The 22,903-nt window shown below is 37.9% G+C and overlaps 1 protein-coding gene across 3 annotated transcripts in view; it reads right to left on the bottom strand.

Annotated features, from left to right (window-relative positions):
* ciz1a (cdkn1a interacting zinc finger protein 1a) overlaps window positions 1-22,903 on the bottom strand; it is a 45,912-nt gene that overhangs the window by 12,282 nt on the left and 10,727 nt on the right. The window contains exons 4-12 of one of the 3 annotated variants that reach the window (XM_067439757.1): window positions 21,039-21,205; window positions 19,899-19,995; window positions 14,643-14,751; window positions 11,820-11,884; window positions 9,625-9,689; window positions 7,397-7,564; window positions 3,631-3,761; window positions 1,918-2,011; window positions 845-958 (exon numbers count right to left, since the gene is read on the bottom strand). In XM_067439757.1, the coding sequence (XP_067295858.1) occupies window positions 845-958; window positions 1,918-2,011; window positions 3,631-3,761; window positions 7,397-7,564; window positions 9,625-9,689; window positions 11,820-11,884; window positions 14,643-14,751; window positions 19,899-19,995; window positions 21,039-21,205 (1,010 nt within the window). The remainder of the gene's footprint in view (window positions 1-844; window positions 959-1,917; window positions 2,012-3,630; window positions 3,762-7,396; window positions 7,565-9,624; window positions 9,690-11,819; window positions 11,885-14,642; window positions 14,752-19,898; window positions 19,996-21,038; window positions 21,206-22,903) is intronic. The other 2 variants (XM_067439759.1, XM_067439758.1) reach the window with 2 other exon arrangements.

Genomic DNA, 22,903 nt, shown 5'->3' with positions numbered 1-22,903 from the left:
GCACTTTTATGACGGATAGATGCACTTTTATGACGGATAGATGCACTTTTATGACGGATAGATGCACTTTTATGATGGATAGATGCACTTTTACGATGATAGATGCACTTTTATGACAGACAGATGCACTTTTATGATGGATAGATGCACTTTTATGACAGACAGATGCACTTTTATGATGGATAGATGCACTTTTATGACAGACAGATGCACTTTTATGATGGATAGATGCACTTTTATGACGGATAGATGCACTTTTACGATGATAGATGCACTTTTATGATGGATAGATGCACTTTTACGATGATAGATGCACTTTTATGACGGATAGATGCACTTTCATGATGATAGATGCACTTTTATGACGGATAGATGCACTTTTATGACAGATAGATGCACTTTCATGATGATAGATGCCCTTTTTTAATGGATAGATGCACTTTTATGATGGATAGATGCACTTTCATGATGATGGATGCACTTTTATGACGGATAGATGCACTTTTATGACAGATAGATGCACTTTTACGATGGATAGATGCACTTTTATGACAGATAGATGCACTTTTATGGACTTTTATGGACAGGACCAAGGACCAAGTCACTGTCATTATAAAGCTTGGAAGCAATTTTTTAAAAGGATTTTTTAATATAATTCTGATTGTATTCGTCTGAAAGAAGAATCACACCTAGGATGACTTGACAACCAAACAACATCGTTCTCACTGAAACTGAAGAGATGCTCAGGGTTCAGTAGAGTTATTCTTTGTAAACCGTTGGCAGCTACTACAGAAAGTGGATATGTAACACATTTACACCATGACACAAACATCAGATAAATCACCTGCTCGACGCGCTGCTTGTGCTCCGCCGACTGCATGTGCTCCACAAACTCTCTGGCCGTCCTGAAGTGCATCTTACAGACGGTGCAGCTGGTGCTGGACGAGTGACTGCAGCGCTGCACACACACACACACACACACACACACACACACACGAGACTCAGGGTTACGGATAAATCAGGAGCTTAAGCATGCAAACAGAAATGGTCACTAGTCATATGCAATGGCAATCTATCTTAATGAATGCATGCAGGGTTATTATTGATTATAAAAACTAGTCGGCTAATTGAAATGAAGCGGAAATAAATTAATTTAATATTAGTTGAAAAAATGAACTAAATGAAAACGAGCAATGTTGCCTTGGCTATAAACTGAAATAAGTTGAAGCACAAAATTATTAAATGGAAACCATTAAAAACTAAAATTAAACTGAAATAAAAATAAATTAAGCCTAAATAGCAATATATAAAAAATAAAAAACTGAAACTTTTAGTAATAAAATTACAAAAAAATTAACTAAAATTAATTTGAAAACTAAACTTAAAAATAAAATATAAATGTTAGTTGAAAAACTATATGAAAATTAGAAATGTTGCCTTGGCAATAAACTGAAATAAGTTTAAGTTGAAACATGAATTAAATAAAAATAAAATAAAAATACATTTAAACCCAAATAGCAATATTTAAAAGTAATAAAAATGACAAAAGCACACAACTAAATTACTAAATATTATACTAAAATCAACATGAAAACTGAAAATAAAGTGCAAGTATTAGTTAAAAAACGTAAAACTTAATTAGAAATATTGCCAAAGTTTGAGTTGAAGCACTAAAATTATGAACTGAATATAAAAAAAAATACAAATAAAATTACACCTAAATAGAAAAATGATAAAAGCACAATTAATAACGAAAAAATACTCTAACTTAAAATATAGCAATTCAATTAAAACTATTATTAATAATAATAGATTTTATTTTTTACGCACTATTCATTCCAAAAAATCCAAATGAAGCTATAACCCAACTAAAAGAGCTAAAGCAAGGCTGATTGGGATGGTGGCCCGTTTGTTCACCTTGTGCTCTCTGGTCCTGCGATGCTCCATGACGTTGCTGGTGAAGTGGGTCTGGCAGGTGGAGCACCATCTCTGCAGGCCGGGTCTCTTCTCACTGGAAAAGGCCAGAGAAAACAGGATTAGAGGTGTGGCAACAAAACCGTTCTCTAAGGTATAGATCATAGACTGTAAAAAAATATGGCTGTAGTGTCCGTTCTGAAGCTTGAAGTAGGGGCGAGCTGGGCGTCGCCATCTTACGAGCGAGTCATCGCACATCGCGCTCAGATAACAGAAAATGGGCAAAAGGGCGGGATGTGGGCGGAGCTTATGTGACGCAAAGACTATAGATGGCAGATAAATGGCTATCCACCTGTCACTCAAAGTAACCACGCCCTTAATTATGCAGAACTTTAAGGCTTTATATAACGTAAATGAATGAGTTATAAACTCCTCTATATACCTATATATTGGGGTAAGCAAAACAATCTTAAAACAAGATTATTTTTCTCACCCCATTGCCAGACATTATTTAGCTTATTTTAAGCAAAAACTCTTAATTTTTTAGTTTTTTCTCTTCCTCCTCTATTTCTAAATATAGTTATTTTTTCCCAAAACAAGACAATTTTTACTTGTCTAGTTTCTTAATGTAAGAATTTTTTGATATTTAGACTAGAAACAAGACAAAACTGCTAAATAAGAAATGCATTTTTAGCAGTGAAAATATTTCGACTTTATTCCCAGAATTTTTTTTATTTTTTTATTTCGGGAATCGACTTTATTTCGGGAATAAAGTCGATTCCCGAAATAAAAAAAATAAAAAAATCTAGAATTTCGAGAATAAAGTTGAAATATTTCGACTTTATTCTCGAAAAATATTTCGACTTTATTCTAGAAAAATATTTTGCCTTTATTCTCGAAAAATATTTCGACTTTATTCTCGAAATATTTTTCGACTTTATTCTCGAAATATTTCGACTTTATTCTCGAAAAATATTTCGACTTTATTCTCGAAATATATTTTGACTTTATTCCCGAAATAAAAAAATCAAGAATTTCGAGAATAAAGTCAAAATATATTTCGAGAATAAAGTTATTTCGCCTCTATTATATTTCGCCTCTATTCTCGGATCCAATTCAAAGCCCTGACTCTTGCTTATGGATCTTCCACAAGCGCAGCACCCGCATCCTTCGACTCGCTCCTACGAGTCTACACCCCCACCAGAAGCCTTCGCTCCGCTAATGAGAGGAGGCTTGTGGTACCATCACAGAGGCATGAAATCCCTCTCCAGGGCCTTTTCTTTCATTGTTCCTGGTTGGTGCAACGATCTTCCGTCCACCATACGCACGACAGAATCACTCGCTTCATTCAAAAGACAGGTAAAAACTCATCTCTTCCATGAGATCTTAATCTTACATTAAAAAATTAAATAAATAAAAAAACTCTTCCTCCCCTATTTCTCTTTTCTTCTTCTCTTTTCTGGTTTTTGCTACTCTGAGCAGTGTACAAATCTTGGTATTTGGGGCTCTTTTTGTGTTTCGTTGCCTCTTCTTGACGGATCGCTTCCTGTTCTCCTGAGTTATAAGTCGCTTTGGATGAAAGCGTCTGCTAAATGCATAAATGTAAATGCTCAAAATATTTCGACTTTATTCTCAAAATTCTAGATTTTTTTTTTTTTACTTAGCGGTTCAGGGCTTCCGCACAGTTGTAGTGAAGCAAGAATGCGAAAGTCTCACCCGTCTTTGCGAGCTCCTTGCAGCGACTCCTGCACCCGCGGCAGCAGCGTGACGAGACATGCGTTGCTCATGTGCTGGATCTCCATCATCTTCTGCTGGTGCGTCAGGCCGTTCATATGGCTCTGGAAATTCTGCACGCACAAGATTTCAACAATGGACCTTTCCATCAAACTGCACAACAATAATCACGTTCTTACTTGGTGTTCTCATCTTGATTTTAAATCAAGGTCCATTTATTCTTTTTACAACTGTTTCAGTTTACCTTTGTTCTTATCTTTGGTTATTGTTATTTTATTATATTCTATTTCATTTGATCTTTATATGTCTCACCCTATGTATTCTATTTTATCCTTTATTTGTTGTAAATTCCTTTGTATTAACTGGTTTGATATATATTGCTTATGTCTCTCTGATATTGTGAAGCACTTTGGCAATTGGAATTGCAGTAAAATGTGCTATATAAATGAATAAAGTTTAAGTAACATTGTGGCTCAATTTGTACGTCTATTTACTCATCAACATCCAAACTGGGGAAAATAATGTAAAATATTTCTGTTGTTCTTATAGTTAAGGCCTTTGCACACCGAGTCCTTAATTTGCATCCGAAATTTACGCACGTCAAAAAATAAATTCGACCTCACGTTATGTCAATCAGGCTTGCACACTGCCTCAAACTTTCTTTCGTCAAAAAAAAAATCGTAACAGATTTTCTGCGTTTCCGCATCCGTAAAAACACATTTTGAGAGATGTTTTGACAACTCCGAGCCACCATACATATTATTCTAGCAAAAATATTATATCACAGCTATAATAATAGCACAATCAAGTCTCTGTAAAGCTGTGTGTGTGTGTGTGTGTGTGTGTGTGTGTGTGTGTGTGTGTGTGTGTGTGTGTGTGTGTGTGTGTGTGTGATCGGATCCATAGACATACTGCCAGGTGTTCGGGATCAATTTATTCACGGAAATTAGTGGTCTTCTTTTTAATATGTGGCTCCAGTATCGCTAGCAAAGCATCAAACTGACACTGAAACTTTGAATCGGTCGGTCTGGATAATCCCGCTGGATAAGGAGGGGAAACTCTCCTCTCTACGCGATCACAGGAGCAGGGTATATACAGCAATCCTTAAGTTAAATTTACTACTTTTTAATAGCTTTTTTTACTCCCTTCAGAATATTTTTTAAAACCATCACGACACTGAATTGCAAGTGTTAATCAGCGATCTTTCTATTATTTACACAGATTTGGACATATATAACATCGATTTAGAATCGACAGCAGGTGGAAATCTGTTATAAGTTATCATTCAGACACAGAAAAATACATCTCAACATTCACAAAGGATGGTTAAGGAGAAGCATTACTGCATACACATTTGATTTACATTAATAATTGGTAATTCAGCAATTCAATTATTTAGTGTTTTTTTCCAACAACAAAACCTGAGCAAAATATTACATTTCTTTTATATCGATTAAAAACTTTAACTAGATTAATCACAAATTTTTTTCTGTGATTAATCGCAATTAAAAAAAAAGTTTTTGTAAATGTTTTTTTAAATACTTGTTTAAATGGCATCTTTTTATGAATGAAGGCCAGTATTACTGATATGAATACAGCTACTGATTTTTTTTTTTTTTTTACATTTATTATTAGGCTTCAAAAATATAACAGTTTTTAATTTAAGTAAACTTAAAACAATGCTAACATAAACCCATAATAAATGTCATGTTTACTCCTGCCCTTCCTGTCTGAACAGTTAGAAAACATACAGAAATGTAATAAAGTTATCAAAGTTATATGCAGTCTGCACTGCATAAACTATAAATTAAATAGTTAATCCTTATTAAAGCTTTCTCTGTTCCCTTTGTTCTTTAAGTTTACTGACAGGAAGCTTTATTGGCTGTCCCTTTAAGAGCCGACAGACATGCGGACCTCACTGTTTATATACCGTTTATGGCTCGCTCCTCATTCTCTCACAACTCTTTTTGTTCATTTTAGACTTTATATAAATCGTTTAAGATCGCTCTTATGAGGACAGTCGTTGAAGATATGCCTTGAAGCAAGTTTAAAATAAAACGTAAGCCAGCCCCTTCTGTTGAGCGCGCAGTGTTCGGAGATGATGCCGAACGACCGCTGAATATGACGTCAGCATCAAACATGCGTTTAGACGGAGACGAAAGATCTTTGATTATGTGCCCAGATATGCTAAAGCCCATATTTAAACGAACTAACACGAACGCAGATAGAATTTCAATCAGAATAGGACACCTGATAGTCTGAAAAAATAATACCTCATTTGGAAAAAAATAATACCTCTGAGACCACATTTAACACTTTTAATGGCCTTAAATTTGACAATTTTGATTTATCACCTTTTAATACTTTAAATACCTTTTAATACCCCGCGGACACCCTGCAGGAGTGGATGAACCCAATATCTCCTCAGGACAAACAAATCATCCTCACTAGACCTCACTTTGTCTTGTTTTGTGTTTTTTCCCGTAACTCATTCATTAAAGGGGGAGTGAAACACTCAGTTTCAGTCAATCTCATGTCAATCTTGAGTACCTATAGAGTAGTATTGCATCCTTCATATCTCTGAAAAGTCTTTAGTTTTATTATATTTATAAAAGAAATATGGGCTGTACCGAGTCTTTCCAGAAAAAAAAACGAGTGTCTGGAGGCGTATCGTGTGGGCGGAGCTAAAGAATGACGAGCGCAAAGCGGTGACGTCCTCAAGCGTGGAGAAACCCATCGCTATCTCAGCTAATACAGATAATGATCCAGAATCTAATTCGGAGGCTGAAATAGAAACAGCAGCAGCAGGACGTCCGTCTCTGTGGTATGGACTGTATTTAGTGGCCTGTCAACATTTGTGTGTGTTTACTCGCAGTTTATGAGGACATGATTCGGTTTATGGACTATTGTATGCGACTAGACCTTAGCAGTAGCAAGCAAAACGGTTTAGCACGTCAGACTAGTGTAACGTTATACGGAGAACAACAATGGAGTCCGTTAGCGCATTTGAATGACGAAGCACGCGATCGTGTCGTTTACTGATGTTTACTCACGCGACAATAGCCGACAGCACAGACATCTGAAGCAGTTTTACTCACCGGCTGCTTCCAAAGCAGGACCGAACCTTTATCGCTGGGACCGCTCCGTCAAAAACACACTTCTTGGAGTGTGGAGATCCACTTTGTGACGCGACTGAAGCGATGTTGTGAAGCTTCCCGTCATTTCTGCGTTCAAATCGGTTCAAATGCAGCGCTGCCTTCCCGGAATGCTGTGCTGAAGCGTTGAAGTCGCTTAATGTCAAAGTGGAGGAATGAAGTGGAGCGCGGCGCGGACTATAACCGACATGTGTTCGAGGACGACTGGATCTGCAGCTGAGAGTGTTTATGGGCGTGCATTTCCTCTCTCGCTCTAGTCGCGCGTGCGCACCCTACCGGGAGAAGAGCCCGTACGGCCCATACAAGGACCTTCCGCTCTTATTAACGTCAAGCCGAGCCATACTCGAAAAAAACTCTCCGAAACGTGTGAGAAACCGGAAGGAGTATTTTTAACACAGAAATACTCCATCAAACGTCCAACATTAGTTTTTGAAACTTTGTCTATGTTTAGGATGGGAATCCAAGTCTTTAACAGTGGAAAGCTCAGTATGCATGAAACAGCATTTCACCGCCCCTTTAATACGCATCGGACTCAGTGTGCAAAGACCAGAATGAGCTGATTTTTGATATTGTGATTATTTCATACTACATACTTGCTGGTTATGGCAAGTGATGTTGCAAATATAGCAGAAGAACTTGTTGGAGGTCTCTGGCTCTTCGTCTTTGAGCTCCTCGTGAGTCTCGGTCTCCTTGATCTCATCTGGACTTTCGCTGTTCTGCTGCTCCACGTCTTTCTCTGGAGCTTCTGTGTGTTCGACCTGCTGAAGAAACAAACAAACAAAACATTTATTTTGTATATTATCTGAAGAAAATATGAGTGCTTCTTTTCAAGATATGACTACTAGGGCTGGGCGATATGGCCAAAAAAACGATCTTGATAAAATCTTTTCATATCACTCAATATTCATAATTTTCTCGATAAATGTCGCATTTTTCTTTCTTTTGAATTTAAAGACAGATTTTTGCTCTTAAAGGGTTAGTTCACCCGAAAACTTGGTGCATTTATGTCATTAATGGCTCTCCCTAATGTCGTTCCACACCTGTAAGACCTCCGTTTATCTTCAGACACAGTTTAAGATATTTAGGGACTACTTCTGGGTTTGTTTCTGAACGTGACATTGGCGATCCGAATCATGAATCTATACGCTGATTCTCTTCAAACTCTCCTGCAGCGCGAGCTGGCTCGTCGGGTAAACTCACTGTATCGTGTCGGGTGTTTGTTTTTGAGGTGAGAGTCAAAAGGGTCTAACTCTGTGCCACCACATAACTATAGATGTGTTCAAAAATAATGAGAATATATATCCATCCGAGTCCTGATTGGGAGGTAACGTCCGATTTCGATAGAACTAAAACCATGTGATCGGATCTGGTAGGGCTGGGCGATATGTCCCCAAAAAAAAATCCCCGATTTTTTCACTAAAAATTCGATTTACGATTTTTTCCCCTTCCTACTTAAAATCAATCTGCAGATGACAAAGAAATTGTTCAAAACAAGTTTTAACTTTATTTTGTTTAGGTAAAATTAAATATTTGCGGCTTGGTAGAAGTGCCTACCTGAGGTGCAAAACTTTCAGCATGTGAATAACCCCCGACTATTCCACAGTATAAATGGGCACCATATCTTTTGCAATATACAGTATACATATCAAAGGTTTATGAATTGATATGCAGATAAAATTAACTTTTATTAACAACAGTAATGTGCAAAAAAAGTATAGGGAAAATTTAAATGTTATGCTCTTATTAAATATAGATTAGCATTGTTCTTCAATAGTCTCACACTGAACTGATCGACAGCTTCAGTGATTATTAAAGGAGCTCTTTACTTTACTGTAATTTAGTCACAATTTGAAGAAAAGTTTAGTTTTTCCTGAGACTGTGACTTCGTACTTTCCATACATTAGGGAGTGGAAATCGCTAATAAATCAATAAGTGCTCTTCTGCTGGTTATAGTGGTGGGCATTTCATATCTTTTTTAAAATAAAAATGCTACAAAATGGATTACACATTTTAAAAAAATAAACTAAAAAAAACATTCCACTATTTCTTTCACAAGACCCCTTTAAACTTTTAGTTTTACAAACCATCACATTAAAAATAACATTACAATCGGATATTTAGAGCTTTGAAGTGCTGGAAATAAGTGTGAATCTCTTGAAAACCATTGGAAAGTGCTTGAATTTCAATCTCAAAAGGTTGTACGAATCCTGAGATAAATAATGACAACAACAACATTAAATCCATGTGGTTTTACTACAGTAAATCATGGTGAATGTTGGTGATTTGTGACTGAAACCCCTGACCTTCGCTCAGCTCTGTTTGATCTCATCTGATATCTGTGGTTTATAACCGAATTGTGCGCCGACCGCTTCCACTAGATCACAGTAGCGATGGTGTGTTGATTTAAACGGTCTCTCACTGGATCACCAGCGCTGTGTATCGTGTCTGTCACGAGATTGGCCCGTGTGTGAGCTCACGCTGCGTTCGTGTCAGCGCAGCTTTAAATGAGTATAGCGCCTAGCGCGGTTCCGTTCAGACTTCAAACACACTTTGCAGCGGGTATTGTTAACTGTTCTGTGAAAAACTGAACCAATTACGAATGACACTGTATGTTGACGCTATCCTTGTTGTTTGTGTACCTCTGTGGCAAACGCGCGCGGGGAGTGCTGAGCCATTACGGGAGCCCAGAGGGGAGCGTCGGCGGATTTTAAAGAGAAAACCGATTTTCATTCACAAAAATCGTCGTAAACTAAAAACTCGAATTAATCCATAAAATCGATTTATCGCCCAGCCCTAGGATCTGGACATCTCTAGTACTAACCTTGGCCACTTGGCTCTGTTCATCGGCTTCAGCGGCGACGCTTCCTCCCTCCTGCAGTGTGCAGTCTGAAACACATCACATACAGACGCTCATATCATGATCTCACACACACTGATGATAACACCAGTTTTAACAATTTCGTTAAATAATTTGTCATAAATTTCAACCTTTTTCACAGACGAAAACGAGACGATAACTAAATAAAACACCAGTGTTGGATGACAAAAATGATGAGGAAAATCTACTGTTATTTTCGTCAACGAATAAAAACGAGGAAAATGTTAGTGAGGTACGATTAGTGAAGAGATCCATCAGAACTGATGTCCTTTGTAACGGATGAGCTCACGTGCGGATCTAATGGCGGGAAAACACGGAGCTGTCGAGCTTCTCTCTAGGCTCAATCGATCAATAATACACATTTATGACAGGTTATGTTTATGAACTAATGCTGAGGAATAATCACAGTGTTTACTTTAACATGTTTAGTCATATGATTAACACTGCAAAAAATGCATTTCTTACTTAGATACTTAGTCAAAATATTTAAAAATTCTTACATTAAGAAACATTTACTAGACAAGTCTTAATTATTGTCTTGTTTTGGGTAAAAATAACTCAAAATGAAGAGAGTTTTTGCTTAAAATAAGATAAATAATCTGCCAATGGGGTGAGAAAAATAATCTTGTTTTCTGTTTAAATTAAGATTATTTTTCTCACCCCACTGGCAGATTATTTATCTTATTTTAAACAAAAACTCTCTTCATTTTGAGTTATTTTTACAATTACTTTTGCTTGTCTAGTAAATACTTCTTGTTTAAGAATTTTTAGATGTTTGGACAGGAAACCCGACCAAAATACTAAGAAAGAAAAGCATTTTTGCAGTGTAAACTCATTAGATTTTAGTCGACTAAAACTAAAAACAATTCAGGTGAGTAAAATATGACTAAAAACAATGTTCATCCGTCTAGAAAAGTATTTCCACCTCAAAAGCACAACATGGTTTCCAGAGACACTGACAAGCCAGACCCAAGCCAGAGCTCGTTGACAGATTAAACTTTCGCCGTTAAACTACGAACACATCTTCCCTTCTTAAGAATGACTTCAGTGCCGTTCTTTGTTCTTTTCTCAGAGAAAAGCTTAACTCAAGTCTTCCAGAGTCGCGGTCAAAGCTGATTCGAAAGACCGCCGCCGTTCGGCAGTTTCTGTGTTTACTAGAAGCACGCAAACGCAACTCGGCCGTCATTATGTTAAGCCCCGCCCACCGACTCTATACACGATGTGATTGGCCCGACCAGTTTGGCGTTTACAGCTCAGAAGTGAATTGAGAGTTGCTAGACGACACTCGCGGCAGATTAGATTTGCTGCCGCTAGGGTGCGTCTAGATTTCTAGGCTAACAGTTATGATGATTAGAGGTGAAATCCTCTAGCCTGGATGCCAGCCAAACTTAGCCCGCGCCCACACATTTTTTTAGGTCGGACAGTTCGGTATGGCGTCGCTCCGTAGAGGAGTAATTATCTTCGAACAGAAACTGACCAATGAGATCATCAGGGCGGGCTTTACACGATGATGGACAGATGATAAACAGAACCGTAATCATCACGTCATCAAAGGGGCTTGGGTTATATTTGTTCGAATCCTAAACGGAGAGCTTGTTCGTATCTGCATCACCATCACTATTTCTCTCAAAAATTATGATCATGTGGGTAAGTACTCTGTGTATCATTATTAAATTATTATTATTTTTTTTTTTACAAAACTGGCAAAGATCGTTTATTCCAGCGCGCGTGCAGACAGGGTTGCCAAGTTTTTACAACAAAACCCGCCAACTACTAGCCCAAAACAACAGCTCCTCGGGGGGTTCTCCGAGAAAAAATGGTGTTTGGGGGGTAAAATGTGTGTTATTTTGGCAAGGTTGCTGCTAAAATCCGCACCCATGGGTCTATATATCACATAATAGTCGCTTCAACCCGCGGACATAGAAAACAACCGGCTGAAAAAAACGCGGACTTGGCAACACAGTGCAGTTGAGCTCTGTTGACATCGCTCCGCTGCTCTGATTGGTTGTCGGTCTGTCTAATTGAGATCTTTCCTGGTTTGGTTGAAACACGCCCCATAATCACAGCCCAATGGAGCATCAGACTCATATTCTGACTAGAGCTGAGTATGACCACGGCAGGCTAGAAATCCTCCCTACCTCCAGGATCTGGGCTCTTGCATTCAGTGTTTGGAGCTGATTCGGTCTCCACAGGCTCTTCTGACCTGCATCAGAACAGAAAACACACGATTAAACCAGTCATACGCACAATGGATCAAGTCAACCGTTATGATCTTATCTTCTTGATGAAAGATTTAAACGATTAAAGGGATAGTTCACCGAAAAATGAGCCTGTAATGTTTATCTGCTTATCCCAGGGCGTCCGAGATGTCGGTGTGTTTGTTTCTTCAGTGGAACTCAAATGAAGATTTTTAACTCAACCGTTGCTCGTATAATGCATGTCAATGGGGTGTATTTCTGAGAGTAAAAAACACACAGACATACGAATCCATATTAAACCCTGAGGCTCATGGAGACACACTGATGTCTTAAATGGGTGGTTACATGTGATTTGACTTTTGTAACTTTAGATAGTGTGTAATGTCGCTGCTTGAGCATAAACAGTCTCTGCAAAGTTACAGCGCAGAAAGTTCACTGCAAACGGAGATATTGTCTTTTAAAGTTACGGCAGTTTATTGCCTACAAAAATGGCCGCTTTGGACTACAACGAGCTTCTTCCTGGGTTGGTGACATCATAAACCCTTGCTAGTCTCCACAGATGTGACTTCTGCCCGTAACGGGAAGGGGCGTGGCCTTAACCTGTGCTTCAGCCAATAAAAATACAGGAAACTACATTTGGTCATCTAACCCAGCCTTTCTCAAACTTTTTTCAGTCAGGGCACCTTTAAAAAGTGCATAAAATTTCAAGGCACCCCAGTTTAAAATATATTTTAAAAACACTGCATAACCCAAATTTAAATGCAAATGTCCTGTTTATTTAGACCGGACAGTAATGAACAGAGCATAATACTCCATTTCAAAGTAAAAACTGTTCGGTTCTTGTGGGGCTTTTCTTTTTAAAAAATGATCCATGCTGCTGTTGCTTGTTTCTTGCTCTTTGTGAAATCAAATGTATTTTCGCGGTTAAATTATAAAACAATGTAGCCAACTGCACAGTCACGCGACCCCGGTGAGGACGTCATGACAGTTACTGATGTCAGACGGATTTTTATGGTTAATTTTATATATATATTTATCTAAAATTAATTTACAATTTTATTAATCCGCTCATATGTTTAACTCTTTCACACGCAAATGTAAAACATTCTGGCTGACCCCCCAGCGTGAGTTTTTCAAAGCGACCGTTATTAATGTGTCACTTTATGGTTTCCATGGTGACGCGTCATTGCTTGTCCCGTGACACACCGCAGCAACAACAGAGCTGAATGAATGATGATCTGCTTTTATGTCATTTTCCCTTTTTTATTCAAAATATTCACAAATTTGTTAGATATGGCCTGAAATATCTGATATTCCGATTGTCAAATATATACAAGTGGAAGTGTTTTGTTGTTTAAACACCTTAATGATCACGTTAGTTGAGCTGTATGCACGATGGGCGCCGCCATCACCGCCGCAGGCGCAGTTCAGAAAATCGGATCTGTTGGATTTACAAGACGTGAATTCATCCACTTCTCCCAAAATACATAAAAGTAAGTGGCAGGTGAACTGGGAGAAGAATAGAGTAAACTTTAAAGTTACTGACACAATGTGTATCTGATATGAATAAAACTAATTATAATGGAAAGGATTATTATTGCCTCTTCATTTTTCATCATTGTGTATTTTACAAACTCTAAATGTATTGGTTTTTTTAGTACGTATATGTATGAAACCCAAAATAAACATTATGTGGCTGAAAACACTGAAAAGTTGTGATATATGACAGCTCTGAGCGCGCCTGTCTCTAGCTCAGTGCAAGCCAATGCGGAAGCACATTTGAATTTACATTTGAATGAACGTGATGCACTGACCGTTCTAATCACATGTAAATGGGTGATCGTACGTGCGAAAGGGATACAAAGAATAAGAATGTATTTATATAAATTCAAATATATTTCATATATTACATTTCTGATATATATATATTTTTTTTAGCCTACGTAATTTTTTGGCGGCACCCCTGACACAGTCAGGGGGCACCCCAGTGTGCCGCGGCACCCACTTTGAGAAAGGCTGATCTAACCAATCTAAAACCATTGCGTTTTTCGGAGGGATGGGCTTCATAGAAGCAGGAAGCAGACGAGCCGTTCAAAGCACAGACAGCGGTGTGGAATAAAGGGAGAATAGAAGAAAAATACACAGTCTTAAAAAAAAAAAGAAAGAAGTATTAAGACATGTTATACTGCGGCCCATAAACACAACCAAGCCTAGAAAAAAAACACGGAACCACCCCTTGAAGACACAAAATATTTACATAGATGCCTCATTCGACTGATCCCCTCATGCACTGATGAGGATCTATGTAAATATATCTACGATCGCGCCAGGTTACTTTGACCTTACTCGGCGGAAGTAATGATGCTGGGAATACTAGATGAGATTCATCTGATATGAGGTATAAAATAACACAAATACTGTCGTGTTTCTCACAGAAAGCGATCGTTTCGCGTCTTAAGACATCAGTGTGTCTCCACGAGCCTCAGGGTTTAATATGGATTCGTATGTCTGTGTGTTTTTTACTCTCATAGAAATACACCCCATTGACATGCATTATACGAGCAACGGTTGGAGTTAAAAATCTTCATTTGTGTTCTACTAAAGAAACAAATACACACCGGGGGTCGGCAGATAAACATCACCGGCTCATTTTTTGGGTGAACTATCCCTTTAAGAGTTCTCACTGAGGTGTTCGTTCTTGATAAGAGTCAGATGTATTTGGAAAGTTGTGATTTCATGACTTTTTTTATAATAAAAACTCACAGATCTATAGTCACAGGCTCGTCGGTTTTGTGTTTTTTGGCCGCTGGTTCATCCGGCTGCTGTGAAGACCCCTGACATCCCGGATCGGCCACGACTGCAGCTTCATCTGCTGGTCCAATCAAAGCACAGATCAGACGGATCACATGACTTCTGGCATACACAAATGCAACATTCGCAATTTTTTTGGGGGGGGGACTGAATACTGATTTACAATGTATATCTCGGTACAGTCTAATTTGGATATAAATGTTTAATGGTTATGGTTATGGTTTTAACATTCACACTAAGGCTTCACAATTAATCAAATTTGTAATCATGATTACAATTACGGATGTCTCAATAGCCCCTTTCACACTGCACGTCGGACCCGCAATATTCCCGGGTCGCCTTCTGTGTGAAAGCAACCACGTCCCGGGATTGATTACCGAATTCGACCCGGGTCGGGGACCTAGTAAAATTGCGGGATTCGACCCGGGACGAGCGCTGTGTGAACAAAAGCCGAAACTAATGCCGCAACGTGTACGTAGTTATCGTGCGACTCCTAGAGCTTGTTTTTTCAATAACACAACCCTGCAGTGCCAGAAGAGCTCGTCGGTGTTTTAAACGCAGAGTGTTCGAAACTAAAATTAAACAAGCAGAAATGAGCGCAAACTGGGAACAAGTCGAGACCACGGAGCTCCTTACTATCCGCGCTGAAGCTGAGATCGCTCGCCGTTATACGTCACATCAGGATGTCACGTGTCAACTCGACCCGGGACCGTTACGGGTTGTGTGTGAAAGCGCACATATTACGGTATTTCGCTGGCAGTGTGAATGGACCAAATCTAGCGGCCCGGGAACAAATGCCGGGTCGCATTATCCGTGTATTTGCCGGAATCGCAGTGTGAAAGGGGCTAATTATGTAAACGTTCATTAAAATGTAATCGCAATTACACACACACACACACACACACACACACAAAAAAGAGTCCACTTTGTGCTTATGGTGTTTTTTTCTTCCTACATGTTATCTTAAGTTTTTTTCCCCATTGTTCAATTTTTATTTTAACACAATATACCATTGCATATTTTACCTTTTTTAATTTAAAGAAACCAAACTAATGGAAAGTTTCCACCTTTTTTTTTGGATATATCAATATGGCATGCAGTCGCTTCAAAATATGTTATAAAGCTATTCAAAACTTCATTCAGTGTAAATTGTGATAATCGTAATTACAATTTCAGGGGAATAATCGACAATACTGATGTGTGTCGTAATCGTGCAGCCCTACGTTATATGTGATTAGGGCTGGGCAATATGGCCAAAAAAATCATATCTCGCTATTTTTTGGTTGAAAGGCGGTACATGGTATATATCCCGGTATTTTCTAAGTTTTTCTATTTGGATAAAAAATTTTTTTTTATGATAATTTTATTTCACATCCTGTCCAGTGATGTCCTAAAAACAATGTTGATATTGAAGGCTATAGACAAATACAGCTAATGTAATGTAGGCTATGCAATAAATTATGTGGAAATTGGGGGTTTACAATCTAAAAACAAGAGTGTGTGTGTGTGTGTGTGTGTGTGTGTGTGTGTGTGTGTGTGAGAGAGAGAGCGAGAGTGTGAGAGAGAGAGAAAGTGTGTGTGTGTGTTCATTCAATGTAAATTGTGATAATCGTAATTTATAAATCGCAATTACAATTTCAGGGGAATAATCGACAATTATGATTTTTGTCATAATCGTGCGGCCCTTATTCAAACATCACAAATCAATCAATCAACCAGCTTTATTTATATCGCGCTTTTACAATGCCGATTGTTTCAAAGCAGCTTCAGTGTCAAACAGGATAATATTACAACAAAATTAGATTTGGCTGTACAGTCGTACTGGAGAAAACTGTGATGTTATCAGCTTATTTTAATTTATCATATAGCGACAGTTGGCAGATCCGTATTAAAGTTTATAGAATTAAATAAGACCTAATTATTTTATTTTATTTGTATATTTAGTTGAATAAATTGGATCATAATTTTAGTGTTTCCGCTTGGGATGTGCGGTATACCGGTACTGGAAAAATACCGGTATATATTTTATTTAAAACGGTACAATATCACGATTTTGCACATTTCGGTATATGCTGCTTTTCCGAAGTTCACCGCTAGATGGCAGCGCGCTACCCAAACTGACCCGAAACAACCGGCAAATGTGACAACAACATAGACGAACAAAATGGACAAAGCAGTTGAATCTCACTCAAGACGCCCAAAACGAATTAATAAAGAGAGGAGAAGTGGAATTTGTAATGACTTTGCTTATAAAACTGATGAAGAACCATCAAACCTAGCCAAGCATCTGTCACTATCCTGACTTTAAGACTTCTGAAGAGATCGACAGGTCAGTGAATCATTCAAACCATCTCATTTAGACATTTATTATCTTTAACACTGATCAACGCACACACACAGCCTAACATAAGATCGAATATCACAAAATCTCCAGCTTTCGTTTCAACCAATGACATTTAGATCTCTACTATTGCACTATTTACATTCGCGTTAGACACAACAGACTGTGTTTATGTGAATACTCACTAAAGACGGACATTTTTACATAATTCTGTGTATTTGATGAGTGAATATGATGTTGATGAATATGACACTGATGATGAATATGACACTGATGAAATATGATGAGTGAAAACTGGGTTTGATGGAAATAGTAAGTTTGACAATAAGGTTTGAGTATGTGTAAATCTGTGGAGGGTATGATGAGTGAGTAAGGGTTTAACAAGAAGGTTTCTGAGTAAAAATCAGGGAATAGTGATTAAAATGGATGTTATGAACGTGTTTGAGAAAGAAATGAATGAGAGGTGTTCTAATTAAGATGGTACGTGTATGTAGGCTGTAAACTGAAGAATGTTTGTTTTTATTTCAGACCATTATTGTGGATCTGACCATTTTATTTTATTTTATCTTATTTTTTTAATTATTATTATTATTTTTAATTACTATTATTATCTTTACAACTGTTTTAACTATGCTTGTTTTAAATTTTTATTCGTCCATATGGTATTCTTTTTCTCATGCATTTGTTACCACTGTTTTAATTAATTTCTATGTAAAGCAATTTGAATTGCCATTGGGTATGAAATGTGCTCTACAAATAAACTTGCCTTGCCTTGCCTATTTGACTGTTTAAGGAAACTTAATGTGTAATGTGCGAGCTCTAAGTTACAGGCGTGTGTGTGTGTCGTTGGTATTCAAGCTCCTATCCTATATAACAGTTATTACGAAATGCTATAAAATCTCTGGCGTTCAAATGATTTCCGTTCTCCATCCCGAGACGAGCGTGAAATGTTGAATCAGATTATGCAGATTGCTTTAGTGTAGTGCGATGTCTTTTGAAACCAGAAGTAATTTGCTAATTTTGAGAGATTTTTGCTGCAATTATTTCTAACAAAGAAAGTTTTCAAACGACTAATTTGATGTGATAAGCTTTGCTGATTAATTTACTAATAAACATTTGTGTAATTTCCCACTTTATAAACTCAAAACTTGCATAATTGTACTCATTCGCGTGCAATATACCCGGACTAATATCAGACCGTGTGGTATCGATTTAATATCAGTACTTCTGTATTAGATTGTGGTACCGTACCGAAGCCAAAATCGTGGTATTGAGTAGGGATGTCCCGATCCGATCACATGATTTCAGACTCGATCGGAATCGGACGTTACATCCCGATCAGGACTCGGATATATGTATATTCTGGGGTGAGAGACAAAGTGAGCACTTGCACCACGTTTCATCTCACATCAGATGATGCAATAATATGGGTTGTAACTTGAAAATAATGCTTTATGTAGGCGGCTATGTTTCTGTAGATGGATACACGTGCTGGCTCCTCAGTGATGCATTACAACAGCGCTAATAAAAGAAAAACGTGGGCAAAACGGTCTATCTGTGTAAACTTTGTTCAATTCATGCGAGTGCTGCCGTATGTTTGAATATGAGCAGTCATTTTCACAGTCATCCCCCGGGTATATTCACCAGAAGACGCGAATGAGAACGCGCGCGCTGATCTGTCTCTGTGCATCATCCGAAAGCGCGCACTCGTCTCACAGCGCGCAAATATTGAGTTCTCGTTTAAGTCTTCCGCTTAAACGGACCAACTAACACAAGAAGTATGTCAGCATGTCCATCTTGATGAGTATCCAAGCAGACAGTCTGAATATGCCTTAAGAGGACTTTATACAGTCGAGAAAGACGACGCAGAGCCTTCCATTAGGTCTTAAAGGGGCAGTAGCCTTTACTGCTGTCTGTTTAATGCCAAACAAAAGATAAGGAATCACTCCCTGCTCTTGATTAAATAGCTTTTGTAAGGATTAGTATTTTAATTTAAACAGTTAAATATGCATTTTACATTTGATTAGCCTACTTTATTCAATTTCTCTACCTAAAAACTAATGTTAGACCTATAAAAACCTGAAAAGCATTGTTAATTACACTTCAGTCAAATTACACTTCAAATATTTTTTCCCCAAAGTTAGTTTGTGTCATTGTAGGCAGTTATCGTCACGATGATTTAATTTCAAGTGTTCGTTTTTTAAATAAGTTTAGTTTTAGTTAGTTATTTGATGCTATAAAAACGGCTGTGTGACGTCATGATTGACAGCTGAGATCGACGGCTTCTCTGAGTGAAGTCACTGAGGCACTAACAGACTTTTTTTGGAATTTTTGGGAGCAGATTATTTAATTTCCATAACTGATTATTTCACATCAACATAATTAATTGTTCTGCATCTGCAACTCCGGTCCCGGACTTTTTATATTTACTGTTGCACTAAAATCCAAAAGTGAAGAATTTATGTTATTTATTACTTGATTGTTCAATCTACCTCACAGAAGTGCTCTGTTTGCTAGAGTTGTTGAATGTTAAAATAAGGTGAATAAAATAAAAAATAAGGAACATCCTGGTTCGTTTTTTCGCTCCTCTTTATTCTTTTTTAATGTATTATAGAAGTATCGGATCGGGACTCAGTATCGGCAGATACTCAAAATCAAATGACTCGGACTCGAGGGCAAAAAAACCTGATCGGGACATCCCTAGTATCGAGCCATCCCTAGTCCCGGCCACAAATAAAGCGCCACATTTCTTATATTTCAGCACCGAATTGGTAGCGCATACTCTACATGGTTTCTGTATATATTCTGTTCATGCATGAATGTTTTGACAGCAAAAGCTGCTAACAATATATTTGACCTCCATATACCTCTGCTGCTGCTGCTGGCTTCTGATTGGCTGTCGCCGCTTCCCGCTGGTTTATGCTCGATTTCCCTCTTCCTGTCTGGCTGACGTGCCTGAAACTCCTGCATACGTTCAGATAGAGTCAGATTTAACAAATATTTATGCATGTCAGTTCAGTCACACAATCCAAACAGCAGATTCTCATTGAATTTTTTCCCCCATACATACTATAGAAGTAAATGGCTACCGTCATTAGAACAGGTGCCTATAAACATTTGCCGCTTGGTGCCTAATCAACAATGCTATTTCATGTTCTCTTGATATGCGCTGATGTGAAAGCACAATAATTCTGATGCAATGTAAAAACTGTGATTATAATTTGAGCACGAGTTAAAAAGTTTAGTTCACTCAAAAATGAAATGTCATTATTGACTCCCCCTAATGTCGCTCCACACCCGTAAGACCTCCGTTCATCTTCACACACAGTTTAAGATATTTTATATTTAGTCCGAGAGCGTATGCAAGTGTATGCACACTATACTGTCCATGTCCAGAAAGGGAATAAAAACATCATCACAGTAGTCCATATGAGACATCAGTGGGTTAATTAGAGTCTCTTGAAGCATCCAAAATACATTTGGGTCCAAAAATAACAAAAACTACGACTTTATTCAGCATTGGCTTCTCTTCCGGGTTTGTTTTCAATCGATCAATCGATTCATGATTCAGATGTGCGTGTCAAACTGCTGAAATCACGAGACATTGGCGATCTAAATCATGAATCGATTCGCTGATTCATAACCGTTTGAATCTTTATTTGAGGATTGAACACAAACGCGGAAGAGAAGACAATGCTGAATAAAGTCGTAGTTTTTGTTATTTTTGGACCCAAATGTATTTTGGATGCTTCAAGAGACTCTAATTAACCCACTGATGTCTCATATGGACTACTTTGATGATGTTTTTATTCCCTTTCTGGACATGGACAGTATAGTGTGCATACACTTGCATACACTCTCAGACTAAATATAAAATATCTTAAATTGTGTGTGAAGATGAACGGAGGTCTTAGGGGTGTGGAACGACATTAGGGAGAGGAGTTAATGACAGACATTTCATTTTTGGGTGAACTAACCCTTTAATTTTGCGGCTCTGACCCACTCACATTGCTGAAGTAACGCGCGTGTGGATTGAAATGCCGCTGGAATCCCATGTGTGGGGTTTTGATGGCCACTCCCATTGGAACGGGCCCCAGAAGAGACGCTCTGGATCCAGGAGTGAAGAACTGAGGAAACTGCTGCCCTCCCATAGCAAAGCCACGCATGCTTCCTGCTTCAGACATGAGAGAAAACAATCAACACAACAACCTGTGCAATATTGAAGAAAAATGCGATATGATACGATACTATTAGTGTGTAATCTAATGTACTATTAATCGCATATCGCCATGAGTTAACTCGCGATTAATCGCATTATGCCACGAGTTAACTCGCGATTAATCGCATTATGCCACGAGTCAACTCGCGATTAATCGCATTATGCCACGAGTCAACTCGCGATTAATCGCATTATGCCACGTGTTAACTCGCGATTAATCGCATTATGCCACGCGTTAACTCGCGATTAATCGCATTATGCCACGCGTTAACTCGCGATTAATCGCATTATGCCACGAGTTAACTCGCGATTAATCGCATTATGCCACGAGTTAACTCGCGATTAATCGCATTATGCCACGAGTTAGCTCGCGATTAATCGCATTATGCCACGAGTTAGCTCGCGATTAATCGCATATCGCCATGAGTTAACTCGCGATTAATCGCATTATGCCACGAGTTAACTCGCGATTAATCGCATTATGCCACGAGTTAACTCGGGATTAATCGCATCATGCCACAAGTTAAACTCGCGATTAATCGCATCATGCCATGAGTTAACTCGCGATTAATCGCATCATGCCATGAGTTAACTCGCGATTAATCGCATCATGCCATGAGTTAACTCGCGATTAATTGCATCATGCCATGAGTTAACTCACGATTAATTGCATCATGCCATGAGTTAACTCGCGATTAATCGCATATCGCCATGAGTTAACTCGCGATTAATCGCATATCGCCACGAGTTAACTCGCGATTAATCGCATTATGCCACGAGTTAACTCGCGATTAATCGCATATCACCATGAGTTAACTCGCGATTAATCGCATATCGCCATGAGTTAACTCGCGATTAATCGCATATCGCCATGAGTTAACTCGCGATTAATCGCAATTTAATCACACTTTTATCAGTTCTAAATGTACCTTAAATTAATGTTTTTTCGAGTTTGTAATACTCTAATCAATATGGGTATGGAAAAATATGCATGCTTTATGCAAACGTATGTTCATTATTAGTGAAACCATACTCAGAGCACGAAGACTAGATATGTATCAAAGGTCATAGCTATTTTTCAAAGAACTTGTTCATGTCTCTTAAGACTAAGCCTAAAAATTCAGAATAAGCACTAATTTCTCTCATTTTAAGAATATAAATAAAGGTAGTATAACAGGCAGTTTAATTCAGAACAGCGCACAGTTCGTATGAAAAAATGGGTAATGTGAAAGCTAACATGCAGACCTGTAAGCGCACCAGAACCACAAGTTAACTTTGACAGCCCTAATAAAATCTATTTAAATTATATTAAAGAAATATTTAAAAACTGAGGATGACACCATTTATGTGTTTCACATTCTTTCTGGGAAAAGAAAGCATCGCTACAACTTCTGAAAGTGACAAGCAGTGTTTTGGCAAAAATTAATGTCACAAATCTGATAATATAATTTTAAAATCAATGTAAACAAACTAAAAATATAATGCCAATATTTAAAATACCAAAAATAATCTTTGCTTGACATGGTAATATATAGTTATATCAACCTAAAACTGAACATCAAAAGCATCCTGGTAAAAAACAACAACTCATGAACCAGAGGTGGACAATTACTTTTGTTATTTTAATTTATCTTTGTGATTAAAAATAAGAAC

This window comes from Pseudorasbora parva, chromosome 3, assembly GCF_024679245.1.
Source record: "Pseudorasbora parva isolate DD20220531a chromosome 3, ASM2467924v1, whole genome shotgun sequence".
In the NCBI taxonomy this organism is placed as follows: domain Eukaryota; kingdom Metazoa; phylum Chordata; class Actinopteri; order Cypriniformes; family Gobionidae; genus Pseudorasbora; species Pseudorasbora parva.
This window is presented reverse-complemented; position numbering and strand designations above follow the sequence as displayed.